Genomic DNA, 20,920 nt, shown 5'->3' on the forward strand with positions numbered 1-20,920 from the left:
GAAAAAGACCTTCTGTTTAAATCACTTTTTTATGTTTATCATATTTTTAAAGAATTTTTAATGATGTTTTTAATTTTCTATGTATTCCATAAATTTAAACAAAAAAGATAAAATTCTGCAGTTTTTGCACTGGCCACTATGTCTAATAATTGTCGCCACTTCTTGGTTTATACAGATCACTTTACTGCAGTTATATATTATTCTAATCCTGCCTGCAATGATATCACTTTTGTGTATAGATAAGACAGGATTTTCCATTCACAATATGTTATTGTCAGAGCTTATCTATTCTTTCCTTGTACAATGACCTCTGCGCAGGTCACAGGGCATGACCAGAAAACTCTCCCATAGAAGTTGATAGGGTCCCCTCCTGACCATTGTGTCTACAGATGAGCAAAAATTTCAAAGATTTGATTCGGACACCGTCAAATTTTTTCAAGAAATTAGCTTTGTTCCGAATTAATTTGTCACAAAGCGCAATAAATCAACTACCGTATTTTTCGCCCTATAAGACGCAGTGGCCTATAAGACGCACCTAGGTTTTTGAGGAGGAAAATATGAAAACTTTTTTTTTTTTAACCAAAAGGTGTGCTTTTGGTGGGTTTTGAACTAATGGTGGTCTGTGCATGACACTATTATGGAGGATCTGTGGATGATGCACTGTAATGTGGGGGATCTGTGGATGGCACTGTTATGGGAGATTTGTGGATGGCACTGTTATGGGGGATCTGTGGATGGCACTGTTATGGGGGATCTGTGGATGGCACTGTTATGGGGGATCTGTGGATGGCACTGCTATGGGGGATCTGTCGATGGCACTGCTATGGGGGATCTGTGGATGGCACTGTTATGGGGGATCTGTGGATGGCACTGTTATGGGGAGGGGTATCTGTGGATGGCACTGTTATGGGGAGGGGCACCTGTGGTTGGCACTGTTATGGGGTGCTGGATCTGTGGATGGCACTGGTATGGGGTGGGGGATCTGTGGATGGCACGGTTATGGGGTGGGGGATCTGTTGATGGCACGGTTAGGGGGGGGATCTGTGGATAACACTGCTATATACAGGGAGTGCAGAATTATTAGGCAAGTTGTATTTTTGAGGATTAATTTTATTATTGAACAACAACCATGTTCTCAATGAACCCAAAAAACTCATTAATATCAAAGCTGAATATTTTTGGAAGTAGTTTTTAGTTTGTTTTTAGTTTTAGCTATTTTAGGGGGATATCTGTGTGTGCAGGTGACTATTACTGTGCATAATTATTAGGCAACTTAACAAAAAACAAATATATACCCATTTCAATTATTTATTTTTACCAGTGAAACCAATATAACATCTCAACATTCACAAATATACATTTCTGACATTCAAAAACAAAACAAAAACAAATCAGTGACCAATATAGCCACCTTTCTTTGCAAGGACACTCAAAAGCCTGCCATCCATGGATTCTGTCAGTGTTTTGATCTGTTCACCATCAACATTGCGTGCAGCAGCAACCACAGCCTCCCAGACACTGTTCAGAGAGGTGTACTGTTTTCCCTCCTTGTAAATCTCACATTTGATGATGGACCACAGGTTCTCAATGGGGTTCAGATCAGGTGAACAAGGAGGCCATGTCATTAGATTTTCTTCTTTTATACCCCTTCTTGCCAGCCACGCTGTGGAGTACTTGGACGCGTGTGATGGAGCATTGTCCTGCATGAAAATCATGTTTTTCTTGAAGGATGCAGACTTCTTCCTGTACCACTGCTTGAAGAAGGTGTCTTCCAGAAACTGGCAGGAGGACTGGGAGTTGAGCTTGACTCCATCCTCAACCCGAAAAGGCCCCACAAGCTCATCTTTGATGATACCAGCCCAAACCAGTACTCCACCTCCACCTTGCTGGCGTCTGAGTCGGACTGGAGCTCTCTGCCCTTTACCAATCCAGCCACGGGCCCATCAAGACTCACTCTCATTTCATCAGTCCATAAAACCTTAGAAAAATCAGTCTTGAGATATTTCTTGGCCCAGTCTTGACGTTTCAGCTTGTGTGTCTTGTTCAGTGGTGGTCGTCTTTCAGCCTTTCTTACCTTGGCCATGTCTCTGAGTATTGCACACCTTGTGCTTTTGGGCACTCCAGTGATGTTGCAGCTCTGAAATATGGCCAAACTGGTGGCAAGTGGCATCTTGGCAGCTGCACGCTTGACTTTTCTCAGTTCATGGGCAGTTATTTTGCGCCTTGGTTTTTCCACACGCTTCTTGCGACCCTGTTGACTATTTTGAATGAAACGCTTGATTGTTCGATGATCACGCTTCAGAAGCTTTGCAATTTTAAGAGTGCTGCATCCCTCTGCAAGATATCTCACTATTTTTGACTTTTCTGAGCCTGTCAAGTCCTTCTTTTGACCCATTTTGCCAAAGGAAAGGAATTTGCCTAATAATTATGCACACCTAATATAGGGTGTTGATGTCATTAGACCACACCCCTTCTCATTACAGAGATGCACATCACCTAATATGCTTAATTGGTAGTAGGCTTTCGAGCCTATACAGCTTGGAGTAAGACAACATGCATAAAGAGGATGATGTGGTCAAAATACTCATTTGCCTAATAATTCTGCACGCAGTGTATGTGTCATCCACAGATCCCCCTCATAACAGTGTCCCCCAATACACCGGCCCGCCGCTCACCGCCGTATTTATAAATATTAATCCTTAACCTAAAGTTAAGTAACCTAAGTTTAACTGAAGCTGCGCTCTCCCCTGTATCAGTACTGTACTTACTAACAAGTTTCCATAGCAGGCAGAGCGGACGGCAGCAGGAACGTCACTCAATGACGTTGCGCGCCTGCTCCGCCTGCAAAGTGGGAGGAGCAGGCGCGTGACGTCAGTGAGTGACGTTACTGCTGCCGTCCGCTCTGCCTGCTATGGAAGCTTGTTAGTAAGTACAGTACTGATACAGGGGAGAGTGCAGCTTTAGTTAAACTTATTAAGAGGTTAAGGATTAATGTTTAGAAATACTGCGGTGAGCAGGCCCGGTGTAAGAGTACAGTGACTGCATCGGGCCCCGCGGCAAGTTGCCGGACTCCAGCCCCTCCTCTCTCCCCGCTCATACATCGCAGGCTGCGATGCTGCAGCATCGCAGACTGCGATGTAAAATGGAAGCATTCGCCCCATAAGACGAAGGGGCATTTTCCCCCCACTTTTGGACCACGTTGTAGCATCGCACTCACGAACACTATTCCACGTGAGAGGCCGAGAAAGCCTACATACAGAGACGGACAACATACAGGATTAACGGGACTGCAGAGGGAAAACTTCTGGAGAGGTAAGCGCCGGTCAGTGGCGTACCGCCAATAGAGGCAGGGTACGCCACTGCTATGGGGCCCGTGGAAGCGGGGGGCCCGGAGCGCTCGGAAGGCCCCGCCCCCTGCAACTGCGCTCACTGCAGGCTCAGAGGCGGTCTGCACACTTATAATTGTCTCCCAGCGCCGCCGATAATACACGCACCCCCCCCGTCTGACTTCTCATTGACTCACTGTGCGCTCCCTAGGACCCAGCCGCGCTCCCTCGGCTCGTGCGTCTGCTGCGCCTGCACTGCTTCACATACTGGGCCAATCAGCATTAGCAGTGTGTTAAGATCCTGCTGCTGATTGGCCCAGCCAGTGAAGGCAGCAGGCGCGCACCCAGCATGGAAGAACTTTAGAGTGAGTTGTGCTGCCCGGCCGCGACAGACGCCAGTGCCACCCAAAACCATAATCTCACAGCCAGTCCGGACCTGTGCCACTGCCAGCCGTCGTCCACACAGTAGGACTATCTTTACAACCAGGATCATTAATGAAAAAAATGTCTGTAGTGTACTAATAACAGTCTCTACTCTTAGCACTGGCGTAACTAGAAATGACTGAGCAGTGGGCCCCACAGGAAATTTTTGAACGGGCCCCCCCCCAGCTGTTTGGCACCTCTGACCGGCAGAGACACTTGACTTCTTCCCTAATACAGTCCAAATTCTAATTATCGTCCAAAAGACAAGTCATGGAAATATATGTATACTGTGTAGTATGATATTTTGACAGTAAAGGTAAGAATAAAGGTTTTCTGGTTAGTACAGTATACTTTCTATATTTCCATGACTTGTCTATTGGACGATAATTGGACTGTATTAGGGAAGTCAAGTGTCTCTGCAGGTCAGAGGTGCCGGACAGCTGGGAGGGGGGCAATTCTAAAATTTCCTGTGGGGCCCAGTCATTTCTAATTACGCTAGTGCTAATAGAGACTGTATAAAACGTTCCAGTTCCAGAACTTCATGTATAGGACTTTCTGAGGGCAGCAGCAAGCAGAGTTCCTGTGGGGGTGGGCGGTACTGTAGGCTCAGAGGACTCAGGAATGTGCCACCCCCCTCGCCCCCCCATGAACTCTGCTTGCTGTTAAAGGGAACCTGTCACCTCAAAAACACAAATAAAACTGCCAGCATTAGTCGTCCCCAGTCTGTTCATAATTAGAGATGAGCAAATTTCATATTTTAAAATTCGTTCACACTTCGTTTGGTGGTAAATAGTGAATTGCATTATGGATTCCGTTACCATGGACCATAATGCAATTCCATGACAGAATGCATAACTGAATGCCTTTATAGGCAGCTTTATAGGCATTCCATTATTCATTCTGTCATAATAGAAGTCTAGAGCCTGCATAACGGATCCGTCCGGTTTGCGTTATGCTGGAGTCCTCAGTAGGTCATGTATACATTTCTTTATTGGCAAATGGGGGTGTGGCAGGGGAGGAGCCAGGGCAGGAGGTGGGATGGGCCAAGGTAGTGGGCGGGGTTAAGGGGCCCAATTCAGATTCTTGCTATGGGGCCCAATGATTTCTATGTACGCCCCTGGCGCCGGTTAAAATACCTAAGAATACACGGGACGCCGCACTGAGGTATACCGGCTTACGATCCTCTTGCCCTCATTGCAGGTCCTTTACTAACTGCCTGCTGTCTCTATTTTATGGTATATTTCAAAGCGCTGACAGTGACATCGATAGTTATCTACCAACTACTGACACCCTGCCTATATTGCAACAAATTACGGTGAATTTGGAGACATAAACTTTCTATTTTCCTAATCTATGCTGCTACAATTGTATCAGAATATGGAAGTGAACTGAACTGGTTTTATCTTCCACTGTGAATTGGAAAACTAATTTATTCAGTCATTGTTATATCTACTACGATATAGAGATATTAAATCATTTATTTGTGTATGCTCCTGTATTTATCACTATTTTATACTTATTGCTATTATTATTGCTATTTTATTATTTCTGGTGATTTTTATTATTGCTGGTGAATTTTTTAGGTATTGTCCTGATTTTAGTAAATAAATACGTACTCCACTTGTAAATGTTGCCTACTACTATTTATTAACTATTTACTACTAGATTGGGTGAGTCTTTTAGCAGTGCACCTATCCATCATTACTCCTGGTTGAGCAACCCAATATCACTTTACTTCTTTTCCAATAGTAGTTTGCTTTAGCCCCAAATTTTTCATTTTTGCAAAAGTTAAAACGAAAAAATGTGGTAATAAATTACTGTTTGGGGACATGGCAGTGTTTAGAAGGGAAGGAGCGACATCTAGATTTTGTAACATGGAATTTGCTTAAATGGTTTTTAAGAACCATAACTTTTTATTTCTTTTGTTGACTGAGCTGTGTGAAGGGGTTGTTACTTGCAGGACAAACTGTAATTTTTATTGGTACTATTGGTACATTGGTTTTGTAATAACTTTTGTTAGGCAAAAATTGCAATTCTACCTTTTGAAGATCGGAGGTGTCCCCTGGCTCCGGCGGTCGGCGGTGTGAGGAGAGGACCGCGGACCGATCCAGCGTTTGCCACTGCAGGACAGAGATCCATGCTGCCTCTCCCTCTCTGGTTGGAACCATTGCCCCATCCCAGCTCCTGTGTGTCATCCGGCTGTGACTCTGGCTGTGATCCTGGCGGCATTGACAACGTGTTACTGGGTCGGTAAGAAGGTAGGGTGAGGAGAGGGTATATAATTTAAGGGAAGGAGGAGTGGAGGCGTTCAGGAACGAGCAGTGGTGAATAGAGGTCTGAAGTGTTTGATTTGAAGTGGGGAAAGAGCTATTACTATTAAAGGCCATCTACTTTTTTTTTCCCCTCTGACCTGTGCAATCTTTCACCTCTGGAGCGATGCATATAGAGGCTGAAGATTTAATATCTGGATAATATTGGTCATTAATAACTTCTCACACTTTCAAAGTCTTATCCATAAGTCTGTTAATAGACTATGGCCCCCAAAAGTAGTAGAAAATCTGGCAAACTGTCCTCTCCAAAATACCGCTCAGGGAGCAGACTGGAAGGGCGACCATCCAAGATTGATAAATATCTAAAATCCCAAGTTACCAAAATTAGGATGGCCTCCAAGAATACGCAGGGAGATAGTATTAAAGAAAATAATTACGGAGAAGCCCTGGAGTCAGGTCTGTTGGGGACTTCTATCTCCACTAATCTGGCAGAAGCAAAAAACCAAGATGCGCATATGTTGGGTGAAATCCTTGCACATGTTAAGAGATGTAACAAGGCTTTAGAGAACCTAACAACATAAATGGGATCAGTAAAAACTGACATATCGCTTATTAGACACAATCTAAATAAAGTGCGATCTAAACGCCAAGAAATAGATGCTGTAACTTCAGATCTGAGGTCAGAGGTTGACATTATGAAATGAGACATTATGCTCCTAAAGGAGGAAAGGGGGCCCTAAAAGGATAGATCAAGACAATTTAATATTACCCTGGGGACAAGTGGTGGGATGGAGGAAGGGGCGAAGATGGGGGAATGGGACTGGGGGTGGGAGGATATAATAGTTGGTACTGGTGGACTGGTGGAGCGAGTTATTTTTTATTTTTTTGTGACCCAGTATGTCGGTTAAGATTCTAGCATGTAATATACAGAGTATGGGGGACAAAGTAAAGAGATGTGCCATTTTAACCTGATTCATAAACATCTTCCAGGTATAGTTTGTTTAATGGAAACGCATCTGATTAAGGATACCATTCATAGTATCAAAAAGAACTGGATGAGCTCTTGTTACCATTCAGTCTATACTAGCTATTCAAGGGGTGTTTCTGTATTGATACATAGAAGGGTTGATTTTAAGTGCATTTCCATACTTAGTGATGGGGAAGGGAGATATATTTTTCTTTATGGGATATTAAACAGCAGAAAATGTATCCTTGCATTCGTGTATATTCCTCCACCATACTCTCCGTATATACTGGGTCAATTGTTAGTATTCATGGAACAGAGGGAAAGTTGTGCAACCATTATTATTGGTGACTTCAATTGTGTAATGGATATAGATCTGGATAGATTCAGTAGTACCGGGGGGAAAATGATCCCTGTAGGTATACTTCCCCGTTGGCAAAATTTTGTAAAGAAACGGGTTTTGTCGACATTTGGAGATACAGAAATGGCTGTATTAAGGCCTTTTCTTGTTGTAGCAGAACAGGTGGTTATATGTCTCGTATTGATATGGCGTTAATTAACATGGACATGTGGGCAGGGATGCATGGGGGGCCTAACTCGGGTTGCCCTAGGGAAGGACCACGAGTTCGCCGACTTCATGCATCTTCGCTGGTATTGCAGATCTGTTCAGGTATTTTGGCAGGGTGTTTATGGAATTGTCAAAAACAAGACTGGGGTACAGTCGCCCTTTAATGTCCAAGTTGCTATATTAGGGGATATAGAGAAAGATCAAGTCCCATAAACTTATTTCTATGGTGTTCATGTTGGCTTAGAGTGATTATAGCATGTGGATGGATGGCTAGAGCTGCCCCTGATATTAACAACTGGTTTAGTCTGGTTAATAAAGTTAAGGCATATGAAAAGATCAGATATACTTCCAAAAATAAGCTAGAAGTATGGTCCAAATTATGGTCCTCATGGTAGATGTTTGAAGGGGTTTTTTTTTTGTTTGTTTTTTTCCAGGGGAAATATGAAGTTATGTCTTTCTTGAAATGGTCTTAATTGACAGCAGTGTTGAGAGAGGGTTTATATTCAGTCACCAATGTATTTGTTATGGCTGTTATATCATATTATTATATTATATTATTAATAAAGGGAAAAGATTAAAAAACTAATTGCAATTCTATCAGTGTTTTAAAAATAAATTTATGGTGTTCACCATGTGTTATATATGATATGATAACTTTATTCTCCAGGTTGACATGAATATGGGGATACCAAATTTATATATATTTTTTCATGTTATAATTTAGCATCAAACACTTTTTTTTTAATGAAAAATCATTTGTATTTTGCATCGCCATATACAGTACTAAGTTCCATAACATTTTTATTTTTCCTTCAACGTAGCTGTGCATGTGCTTTTTTTTTAGCGGTGTGCTGTAGTATTTATTGGTAACATTTTGGGGTACCCATGACTTTTTGATAAAAAAATTTGTGAGGTAAGGTGGGCAAACATAGCAATTCCAACAGTGTTTATTTATGGGGTTCACAATGCGATATATGTGATAACTTTATTCTGTGGGTTGATACAAATACGGTGATAACAAATTATATACACTGCTCAAAAAAATAAAGGGAACACAAAAATAACACATCCTAGATCTGAGTTAATTAAATATTCTTCTGAAATACTTTGTTCTTTACATAGTTGAATGTGCTGACAACAAAATCACACAAAAATAAAAAATGGAAATCAAATTTTTCAACCCATGGAGGTCTGCATTTGAAGTCACACTCAAAATTAAAGTGGAAAAACACACTACAGGCTGATCCAACTTTGATGTAATGTCCTTAAAACAAGTCAAAATGAGGCTCAGTAGTGTGTGTGGCCTCCTCGTGCCTGTATGACCTCCCTACAATGCCTGTGCATGCTCCTGATGAGGTGGCGGACGGTCTCCTGAGGGATCTCCTCCCCAGACCTGGACTAAAGCATCTGCCAACTCCTGGACAGTCTGTGGTGCAACGTGACGTTGGTGGATAGAGCGAGACATGATGTCCCAGATGTGCTCAATTGGATTCAGGTCTGGGGAACGGGCGGGCCAGTCCATAGCATCAATGCCTTCGTCTTGCAGGAACTGCTGACACACTCCAGCCACATGAGGTCTAGCATTGTCTTGCATTATGAGGAACCCAGGGCCAACCGCACCAGCATATGGTCTCACAAGAGGTCTGAGGATCTCATCTCGGTACCTAATGGCAGTCAGGCTACCTCTGGCGAGCACATGGAAGGCTGTGCGGCCCTCCAAAGAAATGCCACCCCACACCATTACTGACCCAATGCCAAACGGATCATGCTGGAGGATGTTGCAGGCAGCAGAACGTTCTCCACGGCGTCTCCAGACTCTGTCACGTCTGTCACATGTGCTCAGTGTGAACCTGCTTTCATCTGTGAAAAGCACAGAGCGCCAGTGGTGAATTTGCCAATCTTGGTGTTCTCTGGCAAATGCCAAACGTTCTGCACGGTGTTGGGCTGTAAGCACAACCCCCACCTGTGGACGTCGGGCCCTCATATCACCCTCATGGAGTCTGTTTCTGACCGTTTGAGCAGACACATGCACATTTGTGGCCTGCTGGAGGTAATTTTGCAGGGCTCTGGCAGTGCTCCTCCTGTTCCTCCTTGCACAAAGGCGGAGGTAGCGGTCCTGCTGCTGGGTTGTTGGCCTCCTTCACGTCTCCTGATGTACTGGCCTGTCTCCTGGTAGTGCCTCCATGCTCTGGACACTACGCTGACAGACACAGCAAACCTTCTTGCCACAGCTCGTATTGATGTGCCATCCTGGATAAGCTGCACTACCTGAGCCTCTTGTGTGGGTTGTAGACTCCGTCTCATGCTACCACTAGAGTGAAAGCACCGCCAGCATTCAAAAGTGACCAAAACATCAGCCAGGAAGCATAGGAACTGAGAAGTGGTCTGTGTTCACCACCTGCAGAACCACTCCTTTATTGGGGTTGTCTTGCTAATTGCCTATAATTTCCACCTGTTGTCTATCCCATTTGCACAACAGCATGTGAAATTGATTGTCACTCAGTGTTGCTTCCTAAGTGGACAGTTTGATTTCACAGAAGTGTGATTGACTTGGAGTTACATTGTGTTGTCTAAGTGTTCCCTTTATTTTTTTGAGCAGTGTAGTTTTATAGTTTATGTTTTACTACTATAAAATCACTTTTTCACAAAAAATCTTTTTTTTTTCATTGCATTGCCATATCTAGGACTTTCATTTCATTCATTCACTTTTTCATTTTTCTGTTGAGGCAGCTGTGTAAGGGCTAACTTTTTGCGGGAGGGGCTGTAGTTTTATTGGTACTATTTTGGGGGGAACATAAGATTTTTTGATTGATTTTTATACCATTTCTTGAGGTGACCAAAACAGCAATTAGGTCAATCTTTAACAGTTTTTTTTAATGGCCTTCATCATGCAAGATAAGTAGTGTCATCCTCTTATAGATCAGGTCTTTATGGATGCGGCAATACTAATTATATGTAGTTTATTTTTCTTTTTTTTTAACCAATGATAAATGAGTAAATATGGTAAAAATAGCAATCTTTTTTTTTTTTTTTTTTACTTAACCCCTTAATGACCCTTGAAGTACTAGTACATCATTGCGGCAAGTGACTTGCTGACCTTTGACGTACTAGTACGTCATGATTATTGGGCCGGTGTCGGATTGAGGGATCAAAATTCATATGTACCCCAAAATAGTACCAATAAAACTGTCACCTAATTCCGTAGTTTCCAAAATGGGGTCCCTTTTTGGAAGTTTCTACTGTAGGTGTGCATCAGGGGGTCTTCAAATGTGACATGGCAAATTATCCCAGCGAAATCTGCCGTCCAAAATCCATGTGTTGCTCCTTCCCTTCTGTGTCCTGCCATGTGCCCATAGAGCAGTTTAAAACCACATATGGGATGTTTCTGTAAATGCAGAATCAGGGTAATAAATATTGAGTTTTATTTTGCTGTTAACCCTTGCTGCTTTACAGAAAAAAAATTATTAAAATGCAAAATCTGACATTTAGAAATTTCTCCTCTATTTTTCTTTAATTCGTGTGGAACACCTAAAAGATTAACAAAGTTTGTAAAATCATATTCGAATAACTTGAGGGGTGTATTTTCTAAAATGGGGTCATTTATGGCTGGGTTCCATTATGTAAGCCCCACAAAGTGACTTTAAAAAGCGGATATTGGTAATATTAAAAATTGCATCTAAAATGACATAAAAAAAATAATAAATAACATTTACAAAATGATGTCAATATAAAGTAGACATATGGGAAGTGTAAAGTAATAACTATTTTATGAGGTATCACTATCTGTCTTAAAAGCAGAGAAATTTTAATTTAGCAAATTGCAAATTTTTCCTTAATATTGGTAAATTTCAGATTTTTTTTATGAATAAAGGTGAAATGTATTGCCTCAAATTTACCACTGTTTTGAAGTACAATGTGTCACGAGCAAACAGTCTCAGAATGGCTTGGGAAAAGTATAAGCGTTCCAAAGTTATTACCACATAAAGTGACATGTCAGATTTCCAAAATTTGGCCTGTTCCTTTAGGTGAAAAAATCGCTGTGTCCTTAAGGGGTTAAATGGGTTCTCTGGGAATAAAAAAAACAACAACTTTAATATTACTTTATTATAAATATATTCCCAAATACCTTTCATTAGTTACAATGGTTAGTTTTGTCTAGGGAGCAATCATTAGGAGAAATAAAATGGCCACCATCCTATAAGTACAAACAAAACCTGTCCTAATCACACAGCAGAACCCCCGTCCACAGGAATGTAGGAGGTCCCAGCAGCAGGACCCCCGGGATCTGATACTTATCACCAATCCTGTGGATAGGAGATAAGCACTTTCCTTGGGTTAACCACTTTAAGACCCATTGCAAAGTTACTACATTTGTCAGTTTTAGAAGCAATAATTCAAACTATTTGTTTTGAAGGTTGACTTAGCCTTTAAAGGGAACCTGTCACCTCAGAAATGCATCTACACCTACCAGCAGTACCTCATAGTAGCCCACAGCCTGTTAATAATCATATGCTTCATCAAAGCCAGCCAGCTGTCGGGCATAAGCTCGGTCAGTCACAGGAGAAGGGGCAGGGAAGGGGGCGCGGTTACCTTGACTTGACGCAAGGAGGCCGCTGCCCCCTTGACTTCAAGCTGGCCGGCACTATAGCACTGATGGAGAATAAAACTGTGTTTTTTGAACTTATGCAGCATCGGACAACAGGATGAAACATGATTATATCAGACTGCGGGCTACTATAAGGTAATGCTGTAGATGCATTTTTGAGGTGTCAGGTTCCCTTTAATGTCTGACTATTTATCTGTGTCATATAATGTCACAAGAAATCTCCCATTTTTGCTATTAAGGGGGTATATGTGAACATTTTGAATGAAATTGAAATTTCTGTGCCAAACTTAACTAGACACCAACATTCTGAACTTTCTAATCACAGAAAAGATACATAAAGAGTTAGATGAGGTCCTTCACGACTCTTCGGCCATTACATATGAAGACAGGAAGAGGCTTCCTTACACAAATGCAGTGATTCATGAAATTCAACGTTTTGGGAATATTGCATCTGTTGGAGTCATGAGACGCAGCATAAAGGACATCACACTGGATGGTTATCCTATAAAGAAGGTAAGTACATCTGCTTGCTATGAGCTTGAGCATATAAGAACATATAATGGATGATGGCTGCATGACCAGTTCACATTGGTGTTTTGCCAGTCTCTTGGGGTTTCCAGTATATTTAATGTCAAGAATAGCACAGGCTGTAACACTGTTCTTGCTGTCGACAGTACTGGAATCCTGAAAGACCCATTGTCAACGGTTTCTGTTAGAGATGAGCAAATTTCAGATTTAGAAATTCGCTCACACTTCATTTGTTTGTTAAAGGTGAATTGCGTTATGGATTCCGTTACTACGGACCATAACGCAATTCTATGACGGAATGCATAACGGAATGCCTTTAGAGGCATTCTGTTATTCATTCCGTCATAATAGAAGTCTGTGGCCTGCATAACGGATCTGTCCTGTTTCCGTTATGCAGGGGAGACATATAGAATCCTGGTTTTGTCTTCAAAACCGCATCAAAGAACCTGAACCAAACCTGATCAAAAGTTGAACATGTATGGGTAACTTTAGGATGCAGCCACACCCTGAGGTTATGATCAGTAGCTGATGAATAGGTTGTTTTTGGTTGCAGATTTCTAATTTGGTGGATTTTTTACAAGAGTTTTTGGTTTAGGTTTTCCAGCTTCCCCATTGACTTGATATCCTCATTGACATGAAATCCTCAATCAAATATGCTTCCAAGAAATAACATGTCGCTTCTAAAGCATTTTTCAAATCAGCTACTGAAAAAAACTATCATTTTACACTGTGTGCACAAGGTGGAGAATTTTACATTACAGTCAATTGGGAAACTGTAAAGTTAAAGGGGAAACTGTGGATTTAGCAACGGAAAATACCCGTTTTCTGCTACTGAATCTGTGGCAGATTTTAGTCATGTGAACATACCCACAGTTTTTTTAAGCAGTTTTTAAAGCCAAAATATGGAGAGTATAAAAAAAATAAAAAAAAGAGAAAGTATAAGGGCTCATGCACACAAATGTATTTTTGGTAAGTAACTGATCCGCATTTTTTGCGGGTCGGCTGTGGACCGATTCAATTCAACAGGGCTGCAAAAGATACGGATAGCACACTCGCGTGCTATCCGCATCCGTATGTCCGTTCCCCGGCCTCGCAAAAAAAATAGAACATGTCCTATTCTTATCCGTATTATGGACAAGGAAAGGACTGCAGACTGTAAAAACGTCTACGGCCATGTGCATGACCCGTAAAGGACAGATTAATTTTGTTAATCCACTCCTGGTTTGGCTGCATGTACATATCCAATTCTATTAAAGAAGATCAGTTTTAGTTATTACAAAGTCACATAAATAAAATGAACATACCACAAGCACAATAAATCAATAACACTGTAGGCAGAATATTCAAATAAATGTTCTGTTTATTGTTATCATTTCAGGACACAAATATTTTACCCAATCTGGACTCTGTGCTACGTGACCCCCAGCACTGGAAAACTCCTAATAAGTTCAACCCTGAACATTTCTTAGATAAAGATGGAAACTTTAAATCAAATGAAGCTTTTATCCCATTTTCTGCAGGTGAGTTTATAACTGTCTCATACCTGACTTCTGGATATTTTTTTAAATTCTAGGGCCGCAGTTGTGGCAACTTGCGAATTCAGCTGCAACCCTATTCAGTTCACTGGCTGCAGTGCTACACAGCAATCACTGATCACGCAAATAGTGCCATGACCAAGATTTTTTTTTTGTAAAAAAGGTGGTCGCGCTGCTAGGTATACGTCCCAATTCACAAGCTCAGGAGAAGCAGCAATCTTCTTTGACACAACCAGCACACCCGAATCCCGTGGGTAGTAGCCTTTTCTCAAAGCAACCTTCCTACGGAATCAAAGTTTCGGGTACATAGTGAAGGGCCGCACAGTTTAGTAAATGGAATTTTTTTTTTTTTTCCAATTAAGATTTTTATTGAAATTTTTCGGTACAGCCAAAATAAAGACATATGCAAATGTAAAAAGCGTTTAACAATTTAAACATCATGTCTACAAAACTGTGTTGGGTAGATACCCATTATCACATAGTATGGCTCATGAGAAAATATGAGTTAGACATATCTGAATGGACATGTGAAATCTCAGTAACATATAGACAGACAAGACATTGGACAGGGGAGTAGGGGGAGGGAAAGGAAGGGGAAAGGGTACAATTCTACTAAAGCGGTTAGACCTGCGCATCACGAAATGCGGCTGAAGAGCGAAAGGCTTCCCAGGGGCCCCAAGTCTGCACAAATCGTGTGATGTCTGCGGGTGTAGTACTAATGAGATCCTCCAACCTCTGATATAAGGCAATTTCGTCAAACCACTCCTCAGACGAAGGGGGAGAAGGGGATTTCCAATGCCTGGGGATCACCGCCTTCGCTGCCTGAACCATGTATTTTAGAAGGGATTTCTTATATGCTGGGACATTCAGGACACTATCAAAGAGTAGGAGAGCTTCTGGGGAGTTTTGGATAGGGATACCCGTGACCTCTTTAATAATTTTATGAACGAAATTCCAGAAGGGCCTTAAGCCGCTGCAGTTCCACCACACATGAATCATCGTGCCTTCCTCTGTAAGACATCTCCAACAACGGTCCGATACCGTCGGGAACCATCTATGAAGTAGCGCAGGTACCCTGTACCATCTAGATATAATTTTGTAGCTCGTTTCCTGAGCTTTGGCCGAGATCGTAGATTTGTGTGCTAGAAGGAAGCATCTGTTCCACTGGGCTGGGGTATAATGATCCCCCAAATCCCGCTCCCAGGCTTGACAATATGGAGGAAGGCACGAGGATCGCTGATGTATCAGAAGTTTGTATACTGAGGATATGGGGTGTAAGATCGCTGAGGATGAGACACACATCCTTTCAAACTCAGTGAGTTTCCTGGCCAGAGTGTGAGTTCTGCTTAGAGAGGTGTGAAAATGTTGGAGCTGCAGATATTCAAAGGAATTGCGGGTTAGTGGAGCCTCTAAAATCTGGGGCAAGGGTTTTAGTGCAGGGCCAGAGAGAACGTGATAGAACCTGATCGGTCGGGATCTTGAGCTTTGAAGAAAGTGTTTGGAAGAGTGCCCTGGAGGGAATCTAGGGTGGTCAGTGACTGGCACCAGAGGGCCTTTTGGGTCAATCAATGAGGTCGCACGACTAATGGATGCTAAAGTTGCAAAGGTATGATGAGCAGAGAAGGACAAGTGTGACGACGTCTGGCTTGAAGAGCCCATTAACCATGGGAGGGTTGATACCGCGCACGCTGAAGTGTCTTTTGTAATTTGTACCCACGCCTTGGGCGATTCAGCACATGTTAGGTCCAACAGTCGGGCATATGCTGCAGAATGATAATACAGTCTGCAATCTGGCAGACCCACCCCTCCCGTTTCTTTGGTGCGGGTCATTATCTCCCATTTGATTCGTGGACGGCCAGGAGCCCATACAAATTGTGTGAAGCACCTACGGAGTTGGGACCAGAAGGTGGACGGTATGCGGATGGGAATAGTTTGTAGAAGGTACAGTAGTTTTGGTAAAAGGGTCATTTTTACTATACTAATCCTTCCAAACCAAGAAAAGTCTCGCTTACGCCAACCATCTAAATCTTTTTGAAACTGCACGAGGAGTGGGGTAAAGTTCAATTTATGAAGACATGAGAGGTCTGCTGTCATTTTGATCCCCAAATATGTTATGCCTTTGGGTGGCCAGGTGAAGGGAAAGGAAGCCTTAAGAGCAGGAGCCAGATCGCTCGGTAAAGAGACATCCAGGGCCTCTGACTTGGACATATTAATTTTAAAATTGGACCAGGTACCAAATTGAGCTATTTCCCGAAGTACGGACGGCAAAGATATACGTGGGTTGGTTATGTAGAGAAGGAGATCGTCCGCAAACGCCGCGCATTTATACTCTCGTGATCCGATCTTTAACCCTGTTATGTCTGGATTGGCCCGAATAGAAGCTAACAGATGTTCCATAACCAGGACGTATAGTAAGGGGGATAGTGGACATCCCTGTCGTGTCCCATTGTGGATTGGGAAGGGGGGGGAAAGGGCACCATTTATTTTGACTCTAGCGGTAGGATGTTGGTACAGTGTCAGGATCTTTGACAGGAATATTGGGCCCAGACCTATATGTGAAAGGGTCTCATGGATGGCACGCCAAGATATCCGGTCAAAGGCCTTTTCTGCGTCTAGGGAAAGTACCATGAGGGGGGTCTTTTTGGACTTGGCATAGTGGATAATGTCCAGGGTTTTAAGAGTGTTGTCCCGGGCCTCCCTCCCCGGCACAAACCCAACCTGATCAGCAGAAACCAGGGAAGGCAGATAAGCGCTCAATCTGTTCGCCATTAATTTGGCAAAGATCTTGAGATCTACATTTAAAAGGGAGATAGGACGATAGCTGGCACACAGGTGCGGGTCCTTTCCTGGCTTCGGGATGACCGTAATGTGTGCCTCTGTGGTCTGCGCCGGGAAGGGGAGCCCAGGAGACACCCCATTGAAAACCCGGAGCATAATAGGGGAAAGATTAGAGGAAAAGGCCTTATAGAACCTAGCCGTGAACCCGTCAGGGCCTGGACTCTTACCACCCGGGAGCGACTTAAGTACCATATGGAGTTCAGTGTCTGTGAATGGAGCCTCCATCGTGGCAGAATCAAGCTCAGAAAGCTTGGGAAGTAAGAGGGGTAGGTCGGGGTGTTTGCCCACTGCTGGAGAGGATGTCTGGGGCAGGTTGTAAAGCTTCGAGTAGAAGGAGTGAAAAGTAGCCGCAATATCAGTGGTTGTGTGGATCAAACGATCCTGGGCATTTTTGATAGCGGGGATATGGGAGGCTGCCAGTCTTCCCTTTAGAGCCCTTGCCAACATACGGCCACTTTTGTTCCCGTACTCGTAGAACTTACTCCTGCAAATTTGTACCATACGTTTGTAGGATGCATCTAGGAGGCGCTTAGCTTCCATACGCGCATTCTGGAGATCATGTAAGGTTTGCAGGGTAAGTGCTCGTTTGTGGGCCAGTTCCAGGGATGTGACTTTTTGCAGAGCAAGTTTAAGTGAATGGGCTTTCTCCCTCTTGAGGCGGGAGCCGTGTTTAATGAGTACACCTCGAAGAACACACTTCAAGGCCTCCCATCGGATCGGTATTGGAGTAGAATCCTCCTTATGATCCGCTAAAAAGTTCGTTATACTGCTAGCAAGGTCAGCAGCGCACCCCGCGTCAAGAAGGAGACTCTCGTTCAATCGCCATGTCCACTCCTGTCTAGAGAGGAAGGGCAAATTCAAGGAGCAGTATATGGGGGCATGGTCCGACCAAAGGATATTTCCTATTTGTGTGGAATCAAGCCAAGCTAGGGCCGATTGCTGAATAAGGATATGATCAATACGACTATATGAGCCATGGGGGGCGGAATAAAAGGTGTAATCCTTATCAGAAGGATGTTGGATCCTCCAGGCATCTCTCAGTTGCAGTTGGAGCAGTGCCCGTTTTACCTTTTTAATGGTGGGATATGTGAGGGATGCACGTCCCGTCGAATTGTCAAGTGTTGGGTCAAGTGTCAGATTAAGGTCGCCACATAAGATAACTGTCCCCCTAAGCAACGGTATGACATTATCAATGAGGTTTACAATAAAGAGAGCTTGATTTTGATTAGGGGCATATACATTAAGGAAGGTTAATTCCTGGCCACCAATCAGTAATGTGAGTGCCAGGTATCTTGCATCTGGATCGGCAGTACAAGCTAGCACTTGATGGGGTAAAGATTTGTGGATCGCTATGGCGACTCCTTTGGTCTTATTCACCGCGTTATTTGCTAAGTGCCAGGTGGTGTAGTGTCGATGTCGGATGTTCGGGGCGCTACCCTCCTTAAAATGCGTTTCTTGGAAACAGATAATATGTACCTTTTGGCGATGAAAGTGGTGAAGTACCTGTGCCCGCTTTTCGGGAGTGTTGAGGCCTTTCGCGTTGAATGATGCAATCTTCAGAGACCCCATTGCTACGGGAGGAGGGGGAAAGGGAAAAAACACGAGGAAGGCACGGGGAGACAACTGACAAAAAACAATAAGAGAAGAACAACAGTTATAAACAAATAAACAGGTGGAGTACCCCGAAAAGGGGTTTTTATGTGACCCAGAGGTCTAAAGAGGCTGTCACCTGGGGAAGATACCCCAAGGGAGAGTCTCCGCTTATTCGGGGGAAAAAGTGTCAGCCAAACAGGAGCTGGCCCCCCACAGCACCAATGGATGCAAGTGAAAACTTATAAGCACCAGCAAAATTGGAGCATAAATACAGATAAAGAAAATGAGCAAACGGCTAAAAACCAATAAGAAACAATCAGTATATTAGATCATTAGTAGTCCCAGGTAGCAAAAGCAGGGATCCCCTCAGGTGGTAAGGGGAGGTGAGGATCTACGACTTGAGTAATCTGGTCCTCTCTGGCGTCGTCCCCTTGAGGCCTGAGCAGAAGAGCTGAGCGCTTTTTCAACAGATAATGGACGTTGTCGCCCCCTCGACTCAGAGGCAGGCGGGAGGAGGGAAGGCCCGAGACCCAATTCAACCGGTGGCAAGTCCAGCTGCTGTAGAAAATGGGAAAGATCTGTGGGGTCCCGCAGGGTGACGACTTGGTCTTTAGGGCCGGCAAATAGAGCAAAAGGAAAGCCCCAGCGGTAAGGGATACCGCGCTCTTTGAGAAGGTGTAACAGTGGGCGCAAGGCAGCACGTTGGGCTAGGGTGTAACGGGATAAGTCCTGGAGCAAGATAAAGGGGACACCGTCGTAGGACAAAGACGACATCTGTCGAGCCCTGAGCAGAATCTGATCTTTGATGGCATAAAAATGAACTCTGCATATGACGTCCCTTGGTTTTGAGGGGTCAGGGTTGGGAGGCCTCAATGCCCTATGGGCTCGGTCAATTTCAATGCTGGAACTTGGCGGACGTCCCAGGAGGTCATTGAAAATTTTTACAATGGTGGGTAAAAGAACCGCCTGCGTTATAGACTCCGGGAGACCTCTGATCCGAATATTATTGCGACGGCTCCTGTTTTCGACATCATCCAGATGGTATTGTAAGGCGTGTATCTGTGCATCATGGGCTTGCAGCTTGTCTTTCAATACCTGCACGTCTGCAGATAGGTGATCATGTTCCTGTTGAACAGTGTCCACTTTTGTATCAATCAAGGCCATCTCAGAGCGTACTTGCGTGAATTCTTTTTTACATTCCTGTAAAATGTTAGCTGCAAAACTAGAGAGGTCCGCCTTGGTGGGGAGTGAGCCCATCAGGTTGCGTAAGTCCGCCATAGTAGGTGGCCGGGAGTCCTCATCCGGAAGAGGGACAGGAGACCCAGATCTCTGGGGCAAGGGTGGAGAGCCCCATGAGGCCGGCACTGCAGGGGCAGCCAGTGTCTGTGTGCCCGATGATACGATGCCCTCCTGGCGTGGGTGAGATCCGTCCCACGACGAGCCCGTGGACCAGTGTGGGGAATTTGCTAGGGACGGCTCAGGAGAGTGAGTTAAAGGGGGCTCCCGCAGCATATACGGGGAGGAGGCCGCAGCCTGTGGCGAATCTGAGGCCTTTTTATCATCCTTTTCAGGTTGCCCCCTGTGAGAAGTTTCTCTCTGTGACTGGGGGTACCCCATAAGGCTGGCTGAGGTACCCGACCAAGGGGACCCAGTGGGGGATCTCACTGGTGGGCTAAGTGGAGCTGCAGGAGAGGTGGGGGTTCTAGGGCCCCAGGCGACAGGGTGAGGGGTCACCTGAGAAGTCCCCTGAAGTGGGGGGAACTCTTCCTCACTAACCTGGATCGCCGGGTCGCAGGGAGACATCACTGCGACTGCTAGGCCTCTGTCCTGGGCTGAAGAGGAGGGATCAGCGCGTGCTTCAGAGTCCCCTTCCACCTGGGCATGCATCATCTGGGTCCGGTCGGAGCCACTGCCCAAGGACGGCACCGATGCAGACCTGACTCTCCTTCTATCCGGTGAGTACCGCCGTTGATTCCGGTGCTCAGTCTCAGGCTCAGCTGCTGCTGGGAGCTGAGATTCTCCAGGGCCGGCGGCGCCATCTTGGAAGCGCTTGGCGCGCTCAGTCAGGCCGGGGCCTGGAGTTGCAGGTTGCCGGGCGAAAAGCCTGGAAATGTCCCCCTGTGGAGACGCCCGGGGGGCTACAGAACGAGCCTTGGCTTTCTTGGGTAGTTTGCCCATCTTTAAAGGGCCGCTGGTGGTGGATTATCTCCGGTGCTGTGGAGGAGCTCACAGCCGCACGTCTTCACTCCTGCATAGCTGGCCACGCCCC

At 44.4% G+C, this 20,920-nt stretch overlaps 1 protein-coding gene across 1 annotated transcript in view; it reads left to right on the top strand.

The window, feature by feature from the left end:
• LOC120989179 (cytochrome P450 2J6-like) overlaps positions 1-20,920 on the top strand; it is a 103,698-nt gene that overhangs the window by 70,215 nt on the left and 12,563 nt on the right. Inside the window, exons 7-8 of the mRNA XM_040417104.1 lie at positions 12,483-12,670; positions 14,064-14,205. Of these exons, the coding sequence (XP_040273038.1) occupies positions 12,483-12,670; positions 14,064-14,205 (330 nt within the window). The remainder of the gene's footprint in view (positions 1-12,482; positions 12,671-14,063; positions 14,206-20,920) is intronic.

This window comes from Bufo bufo, chromosome 2 (genome assembly GCF_905171765.1).
Source record: "Bufo bufo chromosome 2, aBufBuf1.1, whole genome shotgun sequence".
In the NCBI taxonomy this organism is placed as follows: Eukaryota; Metazoa; Chordata; class Amphibia; order Anura; family Bufonidae; genus Bufo; species Bufo bufo.